This window comes from Thunnus maccoyii, chromosome 19, assembly GCF_910596095.1.
Source record: "Thunnus maccoyii chromosome 19, fThuMac1.1, whole genome shotgun sequence".
Classification (NCBI taxonomy): domain Eukaryota; kingdom Metazoa; phylum Chordata; class Actinopteri; order Scombriformes; family Scombridae; genus Thunnus; species Thunnus maccoyii.
In genome coordinates, this window is record NC_056551.1 from 1,759,752 (window position 1) to 1,783,268 (window position 23,517).

The 23,517-nt window shown below is 39.3% G+C and overlaps 1 protein-coding gene across 2 annotated transcripts in view; it reads left to right on the forward strand.

Moving 5' to 3' along the window:
* LOC121885275 (ras-specific guanine nucleotide-releasing factor RalGPS1-like) overlaps positions 1–23,517 on the forward strand; it is a 121,262-nt gene that overhangs the window by 64,322 nt on the left and 33,423 nt on the right. For both annotated transcript variants that reach the window (XM_042394571.1, XM_042394572.1), the window contains one exon: positions 22,333–22,470. In XM_042394571.1, the coding sequence (XP_042250505.1) occupies positions 22,333–22,470 (138 nt within the window). The remainder of the gene's footprint in view (positions 1–22,332; positions 22,471–23,517) is intronic.

The window sequence follows — 23,517 nt, forward strand, 5'->3', positions numbered from 1 at the left end:
GTAAACATGATGTAAACAATGCAGTTTTCAAACTACTTTAAGCTCTGAAAATGTTTTATTTGGAAGGAAAAGTATTTAGCCTGTTTATTAAAGATCAAAGATAAACACAATATGTTATGCTAAGAAAATGTAAATCTCCTAAGGGTCAAGCTTCAAGTCCCACTCCACTCTTGTTGTCTTGTTGCTTCACTGTACTAAATGTTATATGAGCAGAGTTTGTTTTCACATTCATCTGCTGAAGAAGGAAAGTGTCTCAGTGATTTCCTCAAATCTCAGTTTAAAATGTTTACATAAGAGTGTGATTTGTGACATCAAAACTAGTTTGGAGCTTATCGTGGTCCAGTATGATGTGGAAACTTGAAGCCTCCTGTACACAAACACTGAGAATGAAAGAATAACACACATCTTGTCTCCAGCAGGGGAAAACTTCTGAAACAATATTTACATATTCATAGATTCTGAAATGTTCTGGAAGAAATCCTAACTAGGTAACTGAACTTGTTTTTGGAAGAAAAAAAACATGCCAGACACAAATTATTAGAAGAAGAGCATTTTTATATGTCCTAAAACATGTCCGGCCAAATAGCAAGCTATCTAATTTCCTAGCTTATTAACATTAACACTGAATCCCTCTAGATGTTACATCTCCTTCATCATCAACAGGTCCTGCACACTGTTGGTCCTGCATTTGAGAAAGGAGGGGCTCTAGCTACTGCACAGGCTTTCTTTTTTTTTTATTTTATCAAATGATCAGACCATCAAAACATCCCAGGAACATGATGCAGTGTGTTGCATTGAGTCACACGCTCAAATAACAGATGAGGCTAAGCATGGATAACAACGTAATCTATTGTGCCCGCCCACACAGATATTTCACCAATCAAATTTCAGCATTGTCAGTCAGTACCAAAATGTCATGCCAACACTACCAACACCAATGTAGGGGCTGCTGTAACTGCATATAAAGCTTTTTTTAGCAACAATGCATTTTAATATCAGCTTGACTTGGGCAAATGGACAAAAAGAGAGTCTTTCCCAGTCTCATTCAGACTCCTGTAATCCTGGACTTAAATAGGCACAACAAGAATTAGTTCCCAGCTAGAATTGGGCATTTTCAGTCTTTATTTTCTGCTTGTAAGAAGACTCTTACATAGACTCTAAGCTGATGTTTATCTCTGAAATGAGGCAAACACCATGTCCAGTCAGACAATTTGCCAAAAGCAGAGGTGGAAGAGTGTTGATACAGTTTGTTATGTTGCCATAGTAATTACTGATTACATAACACCTGACAAACACTTTCAGCAAATATTCAGTGACTCATCGTATTTGTTTTTAATTGCAGGAGATGTTCGCAAATGCGTGATGTATGATAGCCTTTTATCCATGGTTTAAAAAAAACTGCCCTTTGTCTCTAACAGGTCAGATGGGTGAGGATGATGGTTATTCTCTCAGACATTTGCTGAAACTCTACTCTTGGAAGAGAAGCTCATGTTGATTTTTTGTTTTTATTTGAGTTCCAAAAGCTTTTCAAGGGTTATTTTCAGATGGTTTAATGTGACTGTTGCAGCTTGAAATGAGCTGTATTCTAATTGGAAATGGGCCGGTCTTTTTTTTTAATTTTGTGAAGTAAAGGGGACCGGACAAGTTAGTGTTAACAAAAAATAGGCTAGGAAAGATTGTTAAACTTTGCCAAAAGACCGTTGGCACTAACTTGAATGATCATGGCCATGTTTATCAAGTTAGAACCACTCAGAGGGCAAAGGCCATCCTGGCAGACCCTCAACACCCTCTTCATGCAGAGTTTTGACTCCTGCCATCAGGGAGGAGGTACACTTTCCCTGGGAGGGCCAAATCAAACATATCTGAGATCATTTGTTCCCTCTGCTGTGGGCTTCTTAAACAAGCTGCAGGCCTGCTTACTATTGCACATACACTTTAACAAAGGGCTGATGAGCCCTTAGTGCTTTTTTATTATGATCATCTACATAATGTTTATTATATGTATGTGTGTCTTTTTATTATCTATTTTTATGATGTGTATTGGTTGTATTGACTACTGTTTGCAAACCAAACCAAATTGTCCCCCAGGGACAATAAAGACTATCCAGTCCAATGCAGTCCAAGATCCGCCTGTAGTCTTAATGCTGGAGAGTCTCATTCATACATTTCATTACATCTTAAAACTCAACATTATATTTGACAAAAACAGCAAAGAAACTAAGAGGCACTAACAGTGCAATAACAACATTATTGCCAATTCAAATCCCTACAGGAAATATTATAATACTCATTTAACTGCCTTCCTGCAAAGTTGAAACATGCCTCAGAGCACATCGAGATGCAGCAGAGCGTGAAACCAGAACCATGATTCTTCTTTTCTTTGTTAGGATTCTTCCTGTATGTGTGCTTTAACAAAGAGAAATTCTTGGAACTTTTGTAATGGCTTTTGTACGTCATGCGATCCCGTGTTTTTTCCTTTCCTCTGCTTCATAAAGGAGGACATGCCCCAGCCTGTGACCACTCTCCAATCTCTGTCTTCTCAGACACACAGTCTGCTCTGATGGGCCTGATAATGACCTACAGTACAGTGGAGCTCCAAGTGTTAGGCAGCAGGTATTCAGGAAAAAGCAGTGGGCTGTGAAGCGTCTTTCCTGCTGCAACCCACTCTACATTCAGACCTACAACACAGGAACACTGTTGGTCAGTAACGTGTTACAGATTTTTTTGGCTACGAAATGACATCACAGTTAGTAATCCCAGTAATGCTCCAATACTTAGACACTTTGGGAGTTGACTTGTTTGCTGCGTTAAAGGTAATTTGATGAAGGGTTGATATCAATTTGGTCTCTATGTGTTGGTGAGGCTTCATTAGTTCAGGTTTAGTTCAGAGTTGGAGGCTGTGACAACGAAGCAGCTTCACTGAGAGGTCGGGATCATGCAGTTGCTGCGGGTAACGTTAAGGTAGCTGTTGATGGTCAGTAAATACCTCCAAACTGTTGGCTGGCTACTTGTTAAACCATAGTGTCTCCTTTTCTTCTTCTCTACGTGTTAAACAAAGAAGATGGTGTTAAGATGGCACCACAGATGGCAGTTATGGTATTTTGTTCCTGTGTTTTTTTTCTGTTTTTGCTTATTTCTAGTGTTTATGGTGTTCCCAATAGGATCACCTCTCTGAGAGATGAATTCATAAACATTGATATTTCTATTTCTCCACACCTTAAACCAAATTTTTATTTTTCCACGGACTATTTCAACATCCTTGACGCCAGCAGAGCTGCAGTCCTGGCCGTGAAACACACAAGGACCCGGGGAAAGCGCTTGTGTGCCTTCAGCAACAGGGATTACGCACACCTCTCCTGAGCATATTACTCTCAAATCTGCGTTCTCTCAACAATAAAACTGACAAACTAGGACTTCTCTTCAAATCAAGAAAGGACTTTTCACTCTTTGCTGCTTTCTGTTTCCCTGAGACCTGGCTTTGTGAGTCTACCCCGGACAGGGTGCTGCAGCTGGATGGATTCAAAGGCAACCGCAAAGACCAAAGGAGGGGGAATATGTTTTTACATCAGTGATGGACTATGTAACGATGTCATGGTACTGTTAAAATACTGCTCTCCTAGAATCGTATTCATAAACTGTAAACTGTTTCACTCCTCACAGGAATTCAGTTCACTCAGTACAGAGTATATCCCACCACACACATGCGTGTGTGCAGCATAAATGCAATTCGCCGAACAAATTACTGCAATAGAAAAAAAAACTTTCCAGACTCCATGGTTGCTGTTTTAGGAGACTTTAACAAGGCAAACCTCAGCCATGAGCTCCCTAAAGTCAGACTGCATGTTACCTGCCCCACCAGAGAACAGAGTGCACTGGACCACTGCTACTCAACTATTAAGAACTCATATTGCTCTGCTTCCTGTGCAGCACTGGGTCTCTCTGATCACTGTTTAATTCACCTAATCCTGACCTACAGGCAGAAGGTTAAATGTGCCAAGCCTGTAGTGAGAACTGTGAACAGATGGACAAGGGGGGGCACTGAAAATCTACAGTACTGCCTGGACTGCACTGACTAGAACATTTTCAGTGAGACATAAACTGATCTGGATGAGTACGCAGACACTCATCCTATCAGTTTTTGTGAGGACAACTTCATCCCCACCTGGACTCAGGTCAGGTACAACAACAACAATCCATGGTTCACTGCAAGACTCAAACAGCTCTGTCGAGCCAAGGCCTACAGCAGTGGAGATAAGGACCTCTACATGTAGGCCAAGTACAAGATGAAGAGAGGAATCAGAGCAGCCAAGGAGAGGCACGCTGAGAAGCTGAAGGACAGGTTCTCAGCCAACAACTCATCCTTAGTTTGGAAAGGCCTGCAAGAAATCACCAACTACAAAAGGAAACCCCCCCACTCCTTGGACGACCATCAGAATTGACCATAGACTTCAGGAGAGCCCCCCACCCCTCCCTCCACTCACCATCAACAGCACCGCAGCCGCAGCTGTGGAGTTATTTAAGATCCTCGGCACCACCATCTCCAAGGATCTTAAATGGGACATCAACATAAGCTGCATAACCAAGAATGTCCAACAGAGGATGTTCTTCCTGAGGCAGCTGAAGAAGCTCAACCTGCCACAGGCAGTTTTGATCCAGTTCTACACTGCCATGGTCCAGTCCATCCTCACATCATCCATCACTGTTTGGTACAGTGACATAACCAAACAGGATATTCAGTGCCTGCAGTGCCTCATTTGCTCAGCTGAGTAGATCATCAGCTGCTGATCAGCTGTACTCCTCCAGGGCCAGGTGGTGTGCAAGCAAGAACTTCTCCGACCCCTCCACCCTGGAAACAGACTCGTCAAACTTCTTCCCTCAGGAAAGAGACCAGATCCATAAAATCCTCCACCAGCAGACACAGGAACATCATCTTTCCAGAAGCTGTTGCTCTACTAAATAGCTGAACTGTTCTGTTATCAAACTGGACCTTACATCTCACATCCCTCATTAATCCTTGCTCCAGTCACCTTCATATATTTCATACACTTCATTTCTTTGTCCACACCACAGTCCATATTTCCTTTGTTCTGTCAATATTTCATTTCAAGTTTTATATCCCATTTCAAAACTATTACTATTTCATTCTATAAATAGATTTTAATTTTTTTTTTCATTTAACCTTAGTTCTACTTTGTTTATTTCATTATTTATTATTACTTTACTCTTGCTCTATTTTTATTCTTCTATGTCGTGTTTGTGGGAATAAATACCAAGATGCTGCATACTTGGGTAATAAACAGATTCTGAATCTGATGTGGCTGTGGAGGTTTTGAAGCTGTTTGACAGGGCTGACAGCTAAGTAACAAAAGTAAGTTAACAAGTAATGTAATGAATTGCTTTTGTTGCTGAGTAAAAGTGCAATGTGTAAGTAACTGATAAGAGATAAACGAGTTAACGCTCTGTGAAAATGATTAGCCATCCAGCTCGTTCATGAAAGCTTGTCATGCTACTGTTCTAAACAGCTGGTGTTTGGTTGGTCTGATTATTTTGAGTAGAGATAGCCACATATGAACGAACATGTCAATCATCACCAGATTATCCAATCAGAGTACTGAACACACTGATTGAAAAGTTAGCAGCACTTAGAAACATCATACCATATCTGCTGGTTAACAAATAGACAGTAAGTGAAGCCAGCATAGTTGTTTCATTTATCACTCTTCCTGTCTGAGAAAAAAAATAAAAAATATTCATGTTGTTCAGGAATAACATATTAAATAGGCAGACTTTATAAAAACACAGGAAACAGAATAAAACAAGAAGAGTGCACTCAGTAGAATTCAGCTCTCCGCCAGGTGTGTAAGTTTTCTTATACAGATGTTTGCATAGTTTTTGTATAGTGTAGTCTGCACCAAACAGCATCGTAGAAACACAGATTTATATAATAACATAACATCCATGGAATGGAAATGGAAATTTTGCTATGTTGTAACATACATCGTAAAATGGTGAGGACAAAAGTGTAAACTTTACTGTAGGCTCATAAGGAATCACTTTATAAAATAGGTTTTTATAAAATTCACCGCAACCACCTTGAGGTCCTTGAGCATACAGTCATAAATGTGCACAAAAAATATTAGGCTGATGGGTCCAGTTGTATACGAGATTATCTGCGGACACACACACATGCACATACATACACAGACACACACACGACCAAACATGTGCGTAACTATCTCCTTCCAGGCATGAGTGATACAGTATATTTAGCATTTTTTGAGTTACAGATGAACAAAAAAGTAAGCAAGACAATGTAAGTTTGATTGCTGTGCTGTAGCAATTCAGTCCAGTAACATCACATGAAAAGGCAGTAAATGTATTTTGGAGCTTCATCCATTGTGAAGCAGCAGTGTTGTGTTCTGAGTGACAGCCGACCCCCTGCGCTGTGCTGGCAGAGCGAGCATGTCTGAAGGGTATAATGAGTTTGAAGGCGCCTTGTGACCGGGCTTCCCTGTGCGTCAGAAGCAGGGAGGCAGGAAGCAAAGCTGTACTGCTCTGCAGATCCAACACAGCTGAAACACATTACACCCAGCTCACATGCGTCTATCAGGATGACATCATCGGCAAATATCCGTTAAGCATTTTGTGTTGTGTTATGCAGATGTAATATTTAGGCCGTCCCTGCCAGCACAGCTGATATCATGGACAGCCCGTATATTTAAATGGGATTTGGGTGTAGCATGGTATGTAACTGGGAAAAATACAACACACAGTAGAGGGATTTTCAGCCTAGTGTTAGGAGAGGTTCGCTGTCTTCTATATGTGAAAAGCACATATAGAAGCTGCTGGATATCATTGATAAAATGTTATAGTTGTTTTGTATGGTTTTTTTGCCCTATTGGCAACATTTCTCAACAGCTAGGGGTCGCAGAGTTAGTCCGTTGTTTATTCCGTCCAGCACTTTGAAATTATGAGGTGTATTGAACATCGCAGTGATTCAGTACAGAGAATTGTTTCTTTCGTGATTACAAGCTCAACTAAAATGCTGAGCTTTGAAATCCTGCCAAACACTGTCTGAGGTGCTACCCAATATTTCCACCACTGTTTTCCATCTCATCAATTGAGCCTTTACATGTTGGCAAAAACACAGTCTGAACACATCTTGTAAATTTGGTGTGTAATCATTAATAATGAAGGCTCCCCCAGCTGTTTTCCCTCCTGGTCCACTTCAACTTCAGTTCTTTAAATGTTCAAAGATGAAATCATAACTTTCCACATGTTGTTAGTGTGGTAAATAAATGCTCGGGCTACATGAAAGATGGTTGAGCATCCAGACTTGTCCTTTCTGACTTTGTGTCACGACGCTGTTGATAATTTGTTATTCACTAAGATAATGAAACTACAAACTATAGCATGGACGACATGTATGAAAGTAACTGATGAACCTTTTTTTGTGGTGAGTTAGATATAAATCCACAGTCTGAGCAAAGAGCGTGTCTATGCTGTTCAGATTGTACAGCCCTCAGAGACAACTTTAATTAAAAATCGACCCGACTTTGTGTACAAGAGCTCAGTTTTGAAGCAACTTTATCAGCATTGTCAGCTAGACTGGTGTGGAGCATGTAGTCCCACCACAGGAAATTTGTAAATGAATGTGTGTACAGATTGAACATAAAGCAAATGTTTGTAGTCTGTGTTTATTTACCTCAAACAGCTACTGTATCCACCATACTGATGCAGTGTTGCTAGGTGCAGTGCTGAAAGTCAAGGCAAGTTTATTTGTATAGCACATTTCAACAAGGCACTTTTAAGTGCTTTACATTGAACATAAACAGCATCAAGACAGACTATAAAAGCAACACAAGCTAATGTTAAAAGACATTTAAATACAATTTTTTGAAATCAATTCTTTGACAGACAGGAAGCCAGTGTAAAGATCTGAGAACTGGAGTGATATGATCCACTTTCTTGGTCTTAGTGAGGACGCGAGCAGCAGTGTTCTCAATCAGCTGCAGCTGTCTGATCCATTTTTTTTGGGAGACCTCTGAAGACACCGTTACAGAAGTCAAGTCTACTGAAGATAAATGCATGGACAAGTTTTTCCAAATCCTGCTGAGACATAAGTCCTTTCATTTTTGATATATTCTTTAGGTGAAAGTAGGCTGACTTTGTAATTGTCTTAATGCGACTCAGGTCTGAGTCCATGACTACACCAAGATTTCAGGCTTTGTTTACTGATTAAAGCTGAGGGTTGACCTCTAATTGTTCTTCCTTGGCTCCAAAAACAGTTACGTCAGTTTTATCTTTGTTGAAATGAATAAAATTCTGGCACGTCCAATTGTTGATTTGTTCAATGCACTTACTCAGTGCTTGTATTAGATCGTAATCCCCTGGTGATATGGTTATATAAATATTTGTCTCGTCTACATAATTATGGTAACATATTTTGTTGTTTTTCAATGATAAAAATTGCAGGTTTGATATGGGCCTGTTGTTGCTCATTAGTGAAGTGTCTAGATTGTTCTTTTTTTAGAGTGGCTTGATGACGGAGGTTTCAGGGCCTGTGGGAAGACACCTGAGAGAAGACACATGTTGACAATCTGTAGAAGATCTGAGGCCATGCAATTTGAAACAATTTTGAAGAAGCCTGTAGTCAAAATATCAAGGCAGCAGGAGATCACAGGAATGATCAGAGAGATCAACATCAGTCACCACAACCTTAGAAATGTTCAGACCCTTGGAGATGATTAAGTCCAGAGTGTCCCCCTTGTTGCGTGTTGGCTCTGTCACATGCTGAGTCAGTCCACAACACAGTTCTTTAGTGCTGTTGTCCTGGGGGTTGTCAACATGGATGTTAAAATCACCAACAATAACCACACAGTCAAAATCAATACAGATTGTAAACAGCAGTTCGACAAAGTCATCAAAAAAGGTTGCACAGTGTTTAGGTGGCCTGTAGATATTTAGAAATATAGCTTGAGAGGAGGAAGCTGTGATGATTGTGTCAACCCTGGCTGAGGACTTAAAGCCACTGGTAGAGGTGGACGCTGAGGGGGCTTTAAGGGGGGAGAAAATGGGAGCAGGGCAATAAAGTCTCGTTTCAGCACTTCAGACTGTTGTTTCACAACATCGTTTGGCCTCTATGTGCAGTATGATGTTATTCACAGTTGGATGTGCAGCCACAACATGCAGGATTCTCTCAGTCATGTCAGAGACCATGTCTTTAGTGTTCTTACTGCACATGCTTCTTACATCTGTTACAGCATACTCACCCACAATCAGAGTTTGAGGACCAGTTGTTATCTTTCCTTGTAGCCTTTTACTCTCTTGAGTTACTCTTAATTCTTACGCTACTTTGTGAAGATGAAAGCATACCCAGGTCATCAGATGGAGATCCAAGGTTTTGCAACATTGAAGCAAATCTGTTATCCAGTTGCACACTTAATTGTTTGTTTGTTGTTAGTTCTCCCTTTTGCAGCTGACCACGGCTGTGTCTCTGCAATTGTCTGTAGTGGTCCCAGTAATATGTGAAAGAGATTTTATTTAATTATAACTATTCTTATTATTTTTAATTGTGACTGACCAGTGACCGCTACAATTAAGTCCCCCTGCTCTTTCATCTGTTTCACTCGGTGGATGTCTGTCTTTTTCTCTGTATTGAGTGTTTTGTCACAGTGATTATTTGAGGTGCTTTAACACTCTCCCTCATGTCTCTATGTGCCTTTTTTCTGCCTCTTTTCCAGTTAAGGAGGCTGCGGTGAGAAAGTTTTGACAGCATTTTGGGTGCAAATTCAGGAGGCTTATGTCCACCCAGTTACTGCAGTTACTGTCAAATCAAGCACACCTGCAGAGGGGCTACCCCACACTAAACTGATGTAACAGCTTTTCAGTCATATGTTTTACCTGCAAGACTCGTGTTTTAATGCTGTTGTTCACTGTTTGTGATGTGAAAACATCAGAGAAATAAAAAGCTTGCGTCCTGGTATTAGTTCAGTTATAAAATCCAAATGCACTGCAGAGCATCTCTCCTGCTGTCCTGCTGCCCATCAGGCCTGTACTATCATAGGGGAAACACTGAAGTTTGATAGACAACATTGAATAAACCTTAGAAAAGCCAACAAACCTTTTAAAAGATCCCTAATAGACTCAGTATCTTACCACTGTAAAGTCCTGCCGCCTTCTCACCTTTTGTGCCACAAATGAACTACACACATGTGTAACGCAGATGTTCATGCATGAGCGACATGAAGAAGACCAACTTCTGCTGATTTCCTGTCAACTGCGGAGGTGGAGGTTCAAGTTGTCTGCATCCGTATCCACCATTTTGTCTTCATCCAGGTCCCTCTCAAAATATAATAGAAAATGGTGAAAAATGTCCATCACAGTTTCCCAGTGCCCAAAGTTCAGATTCCCTTTTGAAAATGCTTGAAGTTTTTGCTTGATAAATTACCAAAATAATTACACTGTTTACAAAATTGTTTCAGTTTAATTCTTATCAATCAGTTAAATGAGTTATTGTTTAAGATCTGATTTACTAAAATTGACTTAACATTTAATGTTCACACCTTTACTGTTAGTATGCCAACACTGTCCCATATAGATAACAAAGGATTATGGTATTTGAAAAAGCAACAGATTTCAGCTTTACAGCATGAGTCGGTCCTGAATGGGATGTGATGGTCTTTTCTGGCTGACAGTTGCTGTGTTTAGCTGCGTTCTTGTCTTCACCCAGGTCAGAGCTGAAGAGATAAATCACCCCTCAAGCTGTAACTTTTGACCCTAAAGAGAAAACATGTAACTGTTTTCACTTGACCAGCTAAAGAAGAGACAAAGCCAAGACAAACAGCAATGTCTTTGGCTTCAGACAGGCTGTCCATCCTGCAGCTCTTGTGTGGACACTGTCCTCTGTGCTCCAGTTGAAAAAGTTTTGGCTCTTTCCAGTTCAGCAGTTACAGGATTATTTGGCCTCCGAGCAGGCGACTGGACCTCACACTGAGCAGGATGGCAAAAGATGATGTGGCACACAGTCACTGGAGCAAACTGACTTGGATAATAAGACTCTTGATAGTTCATGAGTGAGGGTGAGTGGAGCAGTGACAGGTAAACCCTAGTGTGTTCTGTCCCAGGCACTCCCAGCATGGGTGCAGAAGACCAAGTTTCCTTTAGCCCTGCTCCATGACCTCTGACCCCTCCAATGCCTGACCCCCTCCAGGATGTCTCCTTTGTGCTACTAAAGATGTTTCTCACTGCACTGCTCAAGAATTTCAACACTAGTGTGTGTGCTCTACTGTGCTTTGTCCACCTCAGCCGGCTGTTGCTGTTCTCCTTTAAGATAGCTGGGCTCTACATTCTGCTGAATAAGCAAGTGAAAAATTCGCATGTGTGATGATATTATTTGGTTGCAGCAGTGTGTGACTGAGGTTGGAAAAATAGACTTTCTAAGATCCAAAACTAATAATCATTAGCAAAGCAGTGTGGAGTAACATTCAGCTAGCGGCCTCTCATTTTCACACCGTGTCTACACAGAAAGCGTAGCATGAGCAGCACGTTTAGCAAAGCAGCAACAGCGAGCGCTCTCTGTTTGTCTACACCGGAGGTGTTCAGGCACAGTGAAGAATGTAGGTCACCCGTGTTTTAGAAGCGCTTGGAGCCCAATAAACAATGACTGTAGTTATGTTCATAAAACGGAGGAAAATAGACTTGAAGCCTAAAAATACACTATGGCTGTGTAGACAGCTGTATTAAATATAGAAGGGTACTGCTCTGTCAGATGCATGTGAGACGGACAGCTGAAAAACACAGCTGAAACGCTTTCTGTATAGATGCTGACCATTGTTTTCACCAGTTAAAATGACAAACATCTTTTAACCGGCGATGTTAGTGTCTTTTGCCCTCTATGAACTGGTGTCTGTACTCGTCAGAGATCATTTGTGAGGGATGAACCTCCACTCTGTAACACCACTGAACTATCAGAGTGGGGTTCCCTTAGTGTGTTTAGTGTTTCTATAGTTCCAGCAACTCCAACAGAGTGATTTGCTTCTCTCTAATGAGAAGAAAATGTGACATATTCAGTGTGACATATACATATTTAGGGTCGTCATTTCAGTAAATATAAGTATTGGATTGATGCCAGTGTTGGCAGATACAGATATTAAAAGGTTGGGATTGTGGCAACAAAACTTGATGGGAGTAATTGCTTTGATAAATCTAAGTTGAATAAAGTTGTTCAAATTCAAAAAAGTGGAAAACGTGACATTGTACATTTGTAATAAACTATAATAAGATGTGATGTTCATGGGGTTAAGTGTAGCCATAGCAACAAGTTTCAGAGGGTCTCCCACCAACGTAGCTGGCTATGAACCAACAAATCCTCTGACCTACACAACAGAATAGGTCATTTGCCTTTGTCTCTTAGAATGACCCGTATGAATGTTTTCTGATCTGCCACCTCTGTGTTTAAAGGAGAAGTCTGGTGATATTTTATGTTTTTTACATTCTAATTCAGCAACAAACCTCATGTGTAGAGCCAAACCAACGATGAATTGATCTACTAACAAGTGTGATATATCTTCCTGTGTCATAGAGCTCCTTTGGTGTCCAAAAACTATTAAAAACACATCTATTTACCCAATAGTGTTTGAAATGTTATTATCAATCACAAGTTTTGCATTTGTTTTTGCCTTTTTCTCTTACTTAACAGTCTTACATGTGAATGGCAAGTTATGATGCCTCACTGCACAGGGTGTACTAGTGGTCACAGGACATAAAACACTCTGGCATCTTTTAGGTGCAGAACCTACAATTAGAGAGTTCTCCTTCCCAAACATGTTGCATAATTTCAAATGTAGTGATGTAATGTGCTCTGTTGGATCTCAGTGTGGGGAGACTAAGGAATGCTGCCATAGTAATAGTTATTTTACTTTTAATACACACATACATACTGTACATAAATAAAAGTATACCTCAGTTATTCTGTGAGAAGTTCTAGACATTTATACAGTGAAGAAATTCCTTTATTTGAGGTCGGTGAATCACTCCTGTCTTCTTGTTACAAAAACAGAGTCATGCTTGAATCTCCATGATTATACAATGAGCACAGAGCAGCCAGGCTATAACAGAGAGATAAATGGAGTGTATTCAGAGGTGCAGTGGCAGTTTGTAAAATATGTGTGTGTGTCATTATTTACAGTTGTGAAAAGAAAGAAGAAACATTTCGCTCATCCGGCATGTGTTTATCTCAGTGGTTTGAATCATGAGGATTTTAACACATTGAAGCATCTGTTCTCTGTTTTTGTCCACTCAGTGAACTCACAGTGATTTAGCACTGTCTGCTCTCTCGTCTGGTAAAACTTGCAATATTATGTTGTAACAGGACTGGCAAGACAGCTGTCAGGATTCTTTTACTTTGCATCTAGTTTAGTTTTCCTAAAACCTGAAGATATAGATGATATCTTTGTCCTTGCACAACTCCAGCTTGTGATTACACACTAGAATTTGTCATATAACACTACACATTGTTGTTTAGCCTTGTTTCTTTTTTCCAATTCCAAAGAGCCAGCAAACTAGCAAGAACTAGCAGGCAAAAACACTGGTAACAAAAAAAAATGTCCTTGAAAGGTTCACATATAAATAGGGATGCACAGTGTCCTGGTTGCCAAAATATGACATTCTAATGTATGGAGAAAATGGAATTTCAGCTGATAATGAGTCAGTGAAATATAGAGTTAAAATGACCTCCTTTTAGGCTGTTTTCTCGTTCCTGTTTTGTTCGCTCTGTGCAAAAGCTGTCAATGAAACAAGTATAGTGTAGCCGCTAGCTCAGCTACAACAGAGGTAACACACAAAAACTTTTACAAAGGGCCATGAATGTGCTTCTAGTGACTGTCAAAGCTCCAGCAGACTCTCTGTGTTTCCTGACAGCAGCTGCTCATAGCTGGTTAGCTCTGACTACCAGCTCTACATCACTTCATGCTACACTGAGTGCTGGTCAGTCTCAATCCTCTCTGGTCCCCTTACCGCCACGTCACACACTACCACATAGCCAGGCCCCCTACAGTCAATGTCCTGTGCATAGACTGTAAAAAAAAAAAAAAAAAAAAAAAATGCACGTAGCCACTGGGACGTCACCCATTGGTTTCCGTCCAATCATTTCATTCAGCCCGAATGAAATGTCATTTTATAGCAGGTTTCAGTCTTGTTCTTTGACTTTTGTTCGTGGGATTTCTTTACATTTGAATAACAGATTGTGCCTTTAAAACTATTTACCAGAACAGTAATTCATCTAGATATAGATGTAATTTCCTTACCAGTTTTCCTGCTTTGAATCTGTTCATGTCTCTCTATCAGATGACGCCTGGGTGGCCTCTGTGTTTCTCTTTCCTCCTTAAACTTTTTCTTTAAATCTTTTTGAAAGTTCTTTACTTTCTCCTTTCAACAGTATTACATCCTGCAATTCTTCCTCACTTCTTTCTCCTCTCTCCTGATTCCTTCACTCACTCTGAAAATATAAAAAGCCTTCCTTTAAAAGTTTAAATGAGCATAAAGCAGAACTTTAACTAATATTGTGTTAATTACAGAAATTGTGCACAAAACACACAGTGGGGATGCATCATCAGCCGATCTATCCAAACTACCAAGCTAACGTTACATTAACATTAGTGTAAAGTAGGCTAAAGCAGCAACAGATAGATAAACTGGGCGGTAAAAACACTAATGTCAATTTAAACTTTAAACTTTAGCTCCACTTTTAGCTGAAGAGTTTTTGCTAGCTACTTACTTTGTGATCCTTTTTCTGACATTATTTGATGCTGCACATGTCAGTTAATGTCATATGTGATTCATTCGTCTGTCTTATGAAAGCAGTTCCAGTCTGCCTGCTGGCTTCAGCACGGAAGGTTTATTTGATTAAAACACCTGCGTAGCAGGAGTGGGCGGTGGATTGTTGGTCATCCCTTGTTAACAGTAACAGCTGTCTCCGTGTCTCATACAAAGATACAATGTTCAAACGGAACACTCTATACCAAAAAGACTGACTGTTCATCTCTGTTGCTGTGGCAATGTTTTGGCGTGAGAATTGTTTGGGCAGCGTGAGAGTGTGAGCGTTGGCAACCCTGCGTTAACTAACCTAACCTATGTTGTCGCTGTGGTAGTGACTTGTCAATCACAACATAGCCACACCCTAAAGCATACACAACTTTATCGTCTATTTTACTCTAAATAAGACCATAATTTACTAAATGAACATCATGATGTATTGAGACTTGAAACTAGCAACTGAGATTATAAACTCATTAGGAGGGTGTTTACTGAGGTAATAAATCAAGTGAGAAGTAGGGTCATTTTCTCATAAATTTCCATACAATCTGACCTATTTTTGCAACCAGTGGAGTCACCCCCTGATGGCCTCTACTGCATTTTTTAAATAAGCTGGGATGGAGGGAGCTAGCAGAGTTTGAGTATGTAGTTCATTGGTGTGGAAGCATCTTCCAGTCTTCTGCCTGTATGAGAAGAATGAAATCCAAGTGTCATTTACTGACCAATATCACTGCTTCAATGTTTTCTGTAAAAACACAAGTTGGTGGGTGTTTGTAATGGAGTAAGAGTTGGGAAAAGAGTATCAGCATTGGAGAGCAGCCTCTCTGCCATCTAGAATGGTGTATGGACACAAGACTTTAGAAATAAAACAGACTAAGTTTTATAAAGTGCTGTAGTGTGTGTTGGTTGGTCAACTCGTTTGTTAGTGCTGGAGTTCACTGCCTCGCTATCATTAATCTCTAGATGATGGCATATAAAGTATTTGTTGCAAAGCTGTTATTAAGCTTCTAAATCCAAACCACCAAACACTTGACTTTTTTGAAGATGAGCTACAAGATAACTCTAGCGTGTATACACTGTCTGGGTGCTGCACTGCCCTCACAGTTGAGTTCCACCTTTTTTATTCCATCAACATAACGTTATTAACTAACAGTATTACAGAGATCAATATTTAATATTTGTGAATTGATTCAGAATCATAGAAAATAAGAATGATTGATGATGAAAAATGATTCTTATCTGACTATTTTCCCATAATACCACAGTACAAGATGCCTTTCTGTCATCCTGTTTCCACCTGTCCATCATTGGTATTGATACAAGTCTGGACTAATAATGCTCATAATCAGTTTCAGCTTTATGACATCAGAGAAGATCAATAAACACATTAGGCTCAGTAATGTGCAGCCGATGTGATTTCTCCATGTAGCTCTGATGATGCAGGGTGACATCACTGTCACTGTCTCACGAGGGAGCTACTTGTCAGTCCAAATGATTTGATGCTTACAGTTCTCCCTTCATTTGTAATTCTCCAGTGTGAACATGAAATAGAGCAGATCAAACCAATTCAACTGAGCTACAGGTGTGAAAGTGAGCCAGAGGCCTTGGAATGGGACTGATGGAAATCTGTTCTGATTTTATTTTTCCTTCAGTTTCTATCTTGACGTTTCAGGAAAATGACATCATATCTTTAACCTGGCACATCTCCAGCTTGAGACTGTCACTGATAACTGTCTTATCACACCACACACTCTTGTGTTGAATTGGTTGAAGTACACTCTTGTCAATTTTACGGTCTGACCCGTTATGACACCTCATCCTCAGAGGAACAAGTTCCCTGTTTGTCTGTTGTCTCCTTCACTTACTCTAAGCTTCATCACTGTCATACTGACTTTGAGAAAGATGCTGCTTCATCCAACAACAGAACATCTAGACCTGACACTGGCAGGTGTGTGAGAATCTGTTTTTAATGCAATAAAGTTTGAAGCAACATACTGCTTGAGTCAGTGGATCTTATTCCTTCCAGTGATGATAGTTTTTCCCATGTCTGTTGAGGATCAACATCCATAAATCATAAGCTAGATCTCCTTTCATTTCACAGTATCTTCAAATTTGAAGCTTTTTGTGTGTGAAAGACTTGTTTCCTGTTAGAGTGAAAATGCCACTGAGTGTCATTCTACGTGCTACTTGCATTAATGAATATATTGTTTAACCCTGTATGCCAACATTTTGGCACACTGGAAAAGTCTGCACAGGTGCAGTGCGGGTGTGCTCCTCAGTTTTATTGGAGTCCTGTAACTTTTATGAATGCACATTCCCCAGCATGTCCACGTGTGCCCTCTGGTCTTTTCCAAAGCCCTATAAATACTACGTATTCCCCTGTTTTCCACGTCCTATCTCTGCAGACATATCCACAACTCACTCCCGTATAGACTCTCAGTCTAGAAGATGTAAAGTGAATGTTAAAGATCACAGTCATTTCTACTTTAGCTGCAAAATGGACTAAATTTGATTTTGAAATGAAATAGAATGCTTTTTTTTGGCAGTTTCCACTGTCTTCCTAGAGTTAAAATAACATTTTGCATACACCAAAGAGTGAGACCATAGTGTGAACATAGTGATGGAAAAATAAATGATTTTTGGTCAGGTGAGGACAGCAGAAACAAGTAGTGAATACAACACTGACACATCATCAGCTTTTTAGTTGATATGTTGAACTTGTTAGCAGACAGTTACTTATTTCCACATCCAGCTGTTACCAACTCCTGAGGGAAATATCTGGTTCTTTAGCAGCTAAATGCTCCACTATGTTCTACAGCTACAGGTTTTTGGCACAAAAAAGAAAAACGATGCCATGAGAGTTCTGAAATTGCAGAGTGAAAAACAGTGAAATTGCAGCCAGACAGCTAAACAATGAACCTTGGTTGAGGATGAGCTGCAGGGTCAGGTGATAATTCTCTGTTGGTTCATCACTACGAGAGACGCCTCTCACATTACACAGTCATTCTGTATACATTATTATTATTATTAAAAATGTGCAGATCATAGCGCTTAAACTACATTGAACATGTTTGATGCTTCAGGGCTTGTGTCCTCCCTCTGCAGCTGCACTGTCTGTCTGCAGTGACATATACCAGATTCTCGTGCTTGGACTTTAAAGGAACACTGACAATTTGGGAAGTAAGCTCTTTGTTGATGAGCGTGTTCATCTGAATGCATTCTGTATAGTTCTTGGATTTGTCGATCCAAGTTTAGCACTTTGGAAACGAGGACACAATGTCTTACACAAAATAAACAGTCGATCCCCTGCCTTCCTGTTACTCTTATACAAATTTATCTAGGAATATAGATCATTAAAGCACAATGTCAAGTTAAATAATACACGCCTGCCCTGCTTCATAGATATGATAACGCTGTCACATTTACATCACCTTACCAATAACAATGTTTCAAAGTTCAAGAGGCACTTGAATCACAGAGATAGAATCGTGGATGATTGTGCTATCGTGCTTTGGCGCTCAGTAACCACCACGTGAGGCATGCAGCAGCCAGAAGGAAGAACTGAGGTAATGGGTATTTTTACACGCAAATCTCTATGATCTTAATCTTGTACAGACCGTCTGCCTGCTCCTGCATCAGTAAAGATTCCAACATCTCTTACCTGCTGTTTAATGCTCAGTAAGGGTTATAGGTAGCCATGTGCATGTTAAAATCCATGTTAAATGGTTTAATAGGAGCCATGTAAGTCATTTTTTTTCCTGGCACTACATCTTAAGGCAAAGAGCTCCAGCTTCATGTCATGATGCATTCTGATGCATGTTATTGTCTGTATGTCTGTCTATTATGTTAATCTTATTTATCATCTATGTCACTCTTTTTTGTCACGCTATTTCAGCAATTTAAAAAAAAAAAGCACCCTTGGTCTTCATCAGTGGATAGAGTTTGCTCACTTTGCAGTTTTTTCTCAGATAGGACTGCATTTTTTAAGAACTAAGAGGTCAAGGTGAGACATTTTAGGAAAGTCTACTCACTAAGCATAGTAGCGTCTTCACTTCCAGCTCTTCCCTATAATGTTTGGACCAGCTGTGAGTCATTAGTTCAGGGTTTTCATTGAAGTATTTAAAGCCTAATTGGTGAGAACAGTCAGTGATTATGAGATACAGGAGGTTGCATCCTACCTCCTTACCACCAAAGACCTCACATCACAGTGTAGTGATGGTGAGATTGTCTCCTGCAACCTTTCCTGCCCTCATCAGTGTCTATGTATGCTTTTGTGACTTGATTTGGGAACAACATTAACTGACATGTGCTTTCATCTCTAATTAATATGAAAATTTGAAAACCCGTGGAGGATTCTCCATCCTCATTAATACTTTGTGTCTGAGTAATATGTATTTAACAAATTCTGTATTTCGAAACTGGTTGTTTGCTTAGTTTAGTTTATTCTGTTGTATGTATTTACACAAATAACAAGACACCAAAAAATATGGTATGCTTTAAAGGAGTAAAAAAAAAAAAAAAAGGATTTTGCTGGTGGGACTTAAAAGAAAAACAAAAAGTTTTATCAAAGAAAAAAATATATATATACAATAATTTTACCACAAACATACAGAAAAAAATAGAACAGAATAACTAATAATTATGTGTGCCAACAGTAAAATAAACACATGTGCCAATTGCTAATAACAAGTATAGCATACTATAGAACTGCTTCAAAAATATACTTGGAGAAAGCAAGAAGGCCACAACAGGGCAGCATTTAAAAAGAAGAAGAAATAGGCCACATTTACACTGAGTCATTTCATGTATCTTGGGCAGATCACGTAGCTGCTCAAAAAAGATAAGTGCAAATGCATCCAAATCTTCCAAATGGATTCAAATCTAATGGAGACCAGTTCTAGCCAGATTACGTCTTTACTTCTCCCATCTGTAACTACGTCAGTAAGCACTCTGTGGAAAAAGCTTGTACAGGGTCTCTCCCCTGTGATAATGTTACACTTTTACACTGAAATTGGCCTTCAAGTGATTTCAACACATATAAACATACAGAAGGTGCACCAAGCTGTTGTTGCATTTATTTGATACCTGATCAGTACAACCAGTGAATGATCTGGGTGGGTGAGAGAGCAGTGATCTGTATGGGTAAGGGAGTAGTTTGAGACAGAGCCTGTGCCGAGAGGTGCAAAAGTAATTTTTCTGGAGACACTTATACAGTATCAGTTAAACTTTTGGACACACTTTATCATTCAAGGGAGTTGGAAGGTGTCTCCAAACTTCTGACTAGTACTGTATGTTTCTAAATGTCAATGAAAGTGTCTGAAATCTCATCTGGGTTTAATCCGGATATGAGACACTTGAAATGACAAGTGTAAAATAGGCCGTAGGGAAAAAAATTCCATTCCAGCTGTCCAACAATGAACACTGAAACCGGGAAGTAGTTACAGTACAGAAAGTGTTTTTATGTATGATGGACAGTACACTAATTTGAATATCACAAAGCAGTGCCTCTGTATCTAAATGCTAGTTGGAACATAATGGAGGATATTCATAATGCATAGCAGAAAATGAGTGAATTATCAGATCAAAGCTTTAATAGGTATCAGTATTATATATAATATAATATCAACATTTTGTCTTTTGAAGATCTTTTGTCCCTGGTAAGTGTCGTGGTCAGATTCAAACCAGGGATGTTACAGATACATGCAATGCATCTTACACCACCAGGCCACCGTGAGGCTCCACATTCTGTTGATGAATGACTTAATGAAAAATGTCTAGTCTGTCATTAAATGCATGTGGTGGACCACCCTGCTCTATGGAGCTGCCCTAGTAGAATTTAATCGGTGGGGTTTTCAGTGGAAACGATGGTGTCCAACAGTGCTCCCAAAAATGCGTTTTTCCGCCCCGGCGGTTCTGGCGCAACACTGACTATTTCTTTAGTTTCGGAAAACTGCAGATATTTGTTGAGATATTAGCAACAATGAGGTGCAGGAATATTGTTTACATTTACACTCTTATATCAGTCTAGTTTTGATTTGTGACTGTTAATAAGACATGTTTAGGCTGCTTGAGGATCTGCACTGATTTGTTTATTAAACACATTCTCATGTGAAAGTGTAATATGTTGAGATTTTACAAAATTATGTGGAAAATGATGTCATCACTTGGCAAATATAGAATATTACATGAAATATGTTGTTCTTATCTCACAGGTGTGCAACATCTATACATCTGTCAGTGTCCATAGTATATTCTTTAACATATATGTATAATTGAAAAACAGAATACACCACATGAAATGCAGCATAAAGTGGTGAGGCTGAGGGTGAGTTTCCAGTCTGGTATTTAGCACCAGTTAGTACAGAGTAATTAAGACGAATTGTAGGAAAGTTAGTGACTCAGCAGATGTTTTCCAGGTTATTTTTGACACTTGTGATGTGCTCTGTGTTTTTTCGTCCTGTCCTTGGTACTAGAAGCCAGAAATCAGACATGCAACCCTTCTACCTGTATAAAAGTCATAATGGTATTTAACAATCATGTGGTTTTGCAGAGACATGTCTTGGCATATCCAAACTCTAAAAGAATCCAAGTTACGCTCCAAAGCCAAAGAATTTTAAAAAGAATTAGAAAGATATAATGCATGTCTTCAACACTTGCAGGCAAAGTCTATGGTCTTTCTTAAATAACTAGTCAATAATTTCTAGTTGACATTGTGGGTGTATGTGATGTGCTATTGTGTGTAACTTTGTATTTTGAATTATGGGCCCTGTGTGTTTTTTGCTTTCTACTGTTTGTTATTGTGCTGTTATATGTTTTATTTGTAAGGGACTGCAGATAAAAATTAGCTTTAAAGCATCAAATGTTAACATTTCTGTACAAACTGTACATTGTCCCAATAAATACAATACAATAAACAATAAGTTTAACACTTTGGTCCAGAGAAACATGATGTATCTTAGCAACCGTCTAGATTGTCAAAATATCTACTTTGAATATTCATGGTCACCAGATGATGAATCTCAATGTTTTCGGTGACCTTGACCTTCATGGAATATTTTTAGTACTACCATCAAGCCAAAATATCAGATTTACACAGCAGTCACAATCTGACTGGCAGATTGACAAATTCCAAGATGAATTCATGCTCCCAAGGGCATAACCATTTTTTATATTAATGACCATCACAGCAGAGCCCCTAGGCAACAAGAGCACAGTGTTCAGTATGTTGTTTGGTCCATTTCATATTGTGGAGCGTGATGAACATTTCAGCATCTGAGGAGTGGTGTTTAATATTTTATTCTTCACACACTTTTATTCTCATCTTTTGTCTTGCGCTGCTATTGAAATATAAAATCAGCACACTATCTTTGGTTGTGTATGTTCTCAGCCATAAGACTACAACGACTTTAAAGCCTCATATTCTTTCTTTGAACTGGATGTGTAACAACATAAGTCAATGAGTAGTGCATAAGTAAGCATTTTGGCAACTGATTTGCCATTTTGTGATGTCTCCTCTAGGGATCTACCTGTTGGACATGATCTACATCGACTCAGCCTATCCTGCATCAGATAGTATCATAGAGACAGAGCAGAGGACCAATCAGATGAACAACCTTCTGAGGGTCATCTCTGACCTGCAGATGTCATGTAACTATGGTAGGTAACAAATAATCATATACAATATATTATACAGTGGAATGAGTATTTTATACTGTATGCTTGCTAGCAGTAGTGTTGACTCTCTGAACTCTTCTGGAGGGATGAACACCATTCTTGTGCTGAACAAATGCTTGTCACTGAAAAATGAAATAAATGTCTATATTGCTTATATTGTAATATACTCAGACATTTTTGCACATTTTTTCCTCTTTGCATGGTAGTTTTAAAAAAATTAAAAAAAAACTCAAATCACCTGGGTAAGATAAGAAAGATGGTGGTCTGGACTAAATAAGGAAAAAGTTGACTTGAAGCACAAGACATGGCGTGTTTATTAACATTGAACTGGAACCATGTCCGGTGCTTTGCACATCCACCACAACCACCTCCATGATTCTGGTGTGGTGCAAGAATGTAACACTTCCTTCATTAGAAGAAAGATTGCTGGTGAACATGTTTACAGGCAGCAGTTACATTTCTTTCAAATGTGTTTGGCAGAAGAACTTGGTGAAAAAAAAAGTTTTTAAGTCTTTAGTTTCTGTAGTATGACATATTTCCCAGTGAAACAGAATATGTGGATTTAAATCAAATCCTTCATATCATGGCTCAGCTATAGAGGACTGTTCCTCCACACACACCTCCCTCAGCTGTGTTGTTAGATCAGGAGGAGGGATAAATTAGATCTGCTCTGTTAGCTACTACGACCCACAAGCAGTCACGTGTGGTTTTATATGATGGGTGTGATTAGCTAGTCTCCCAAAATCACATTTGATTGGATATTATATTTTTTGCAGTCATGCCTGGTTCATGATGAGTCATCAAACATATGAAAACATTTTACAAGAAGAGAAAAAACAGAGATTTTTAATATAAAAACACTCAATGATTTTTTTTCCACACACACATCAAGAAATAACTGAACACTAAACACAGGGACACAAGATTAGAACTGGGAAAATGTATTTTCTATTTTACTGTGTCATCAAATTTGTATTCCACTTTTTTCTGCACTTTTTTATTTCACAGTTAACATAAAATTAAAATAAC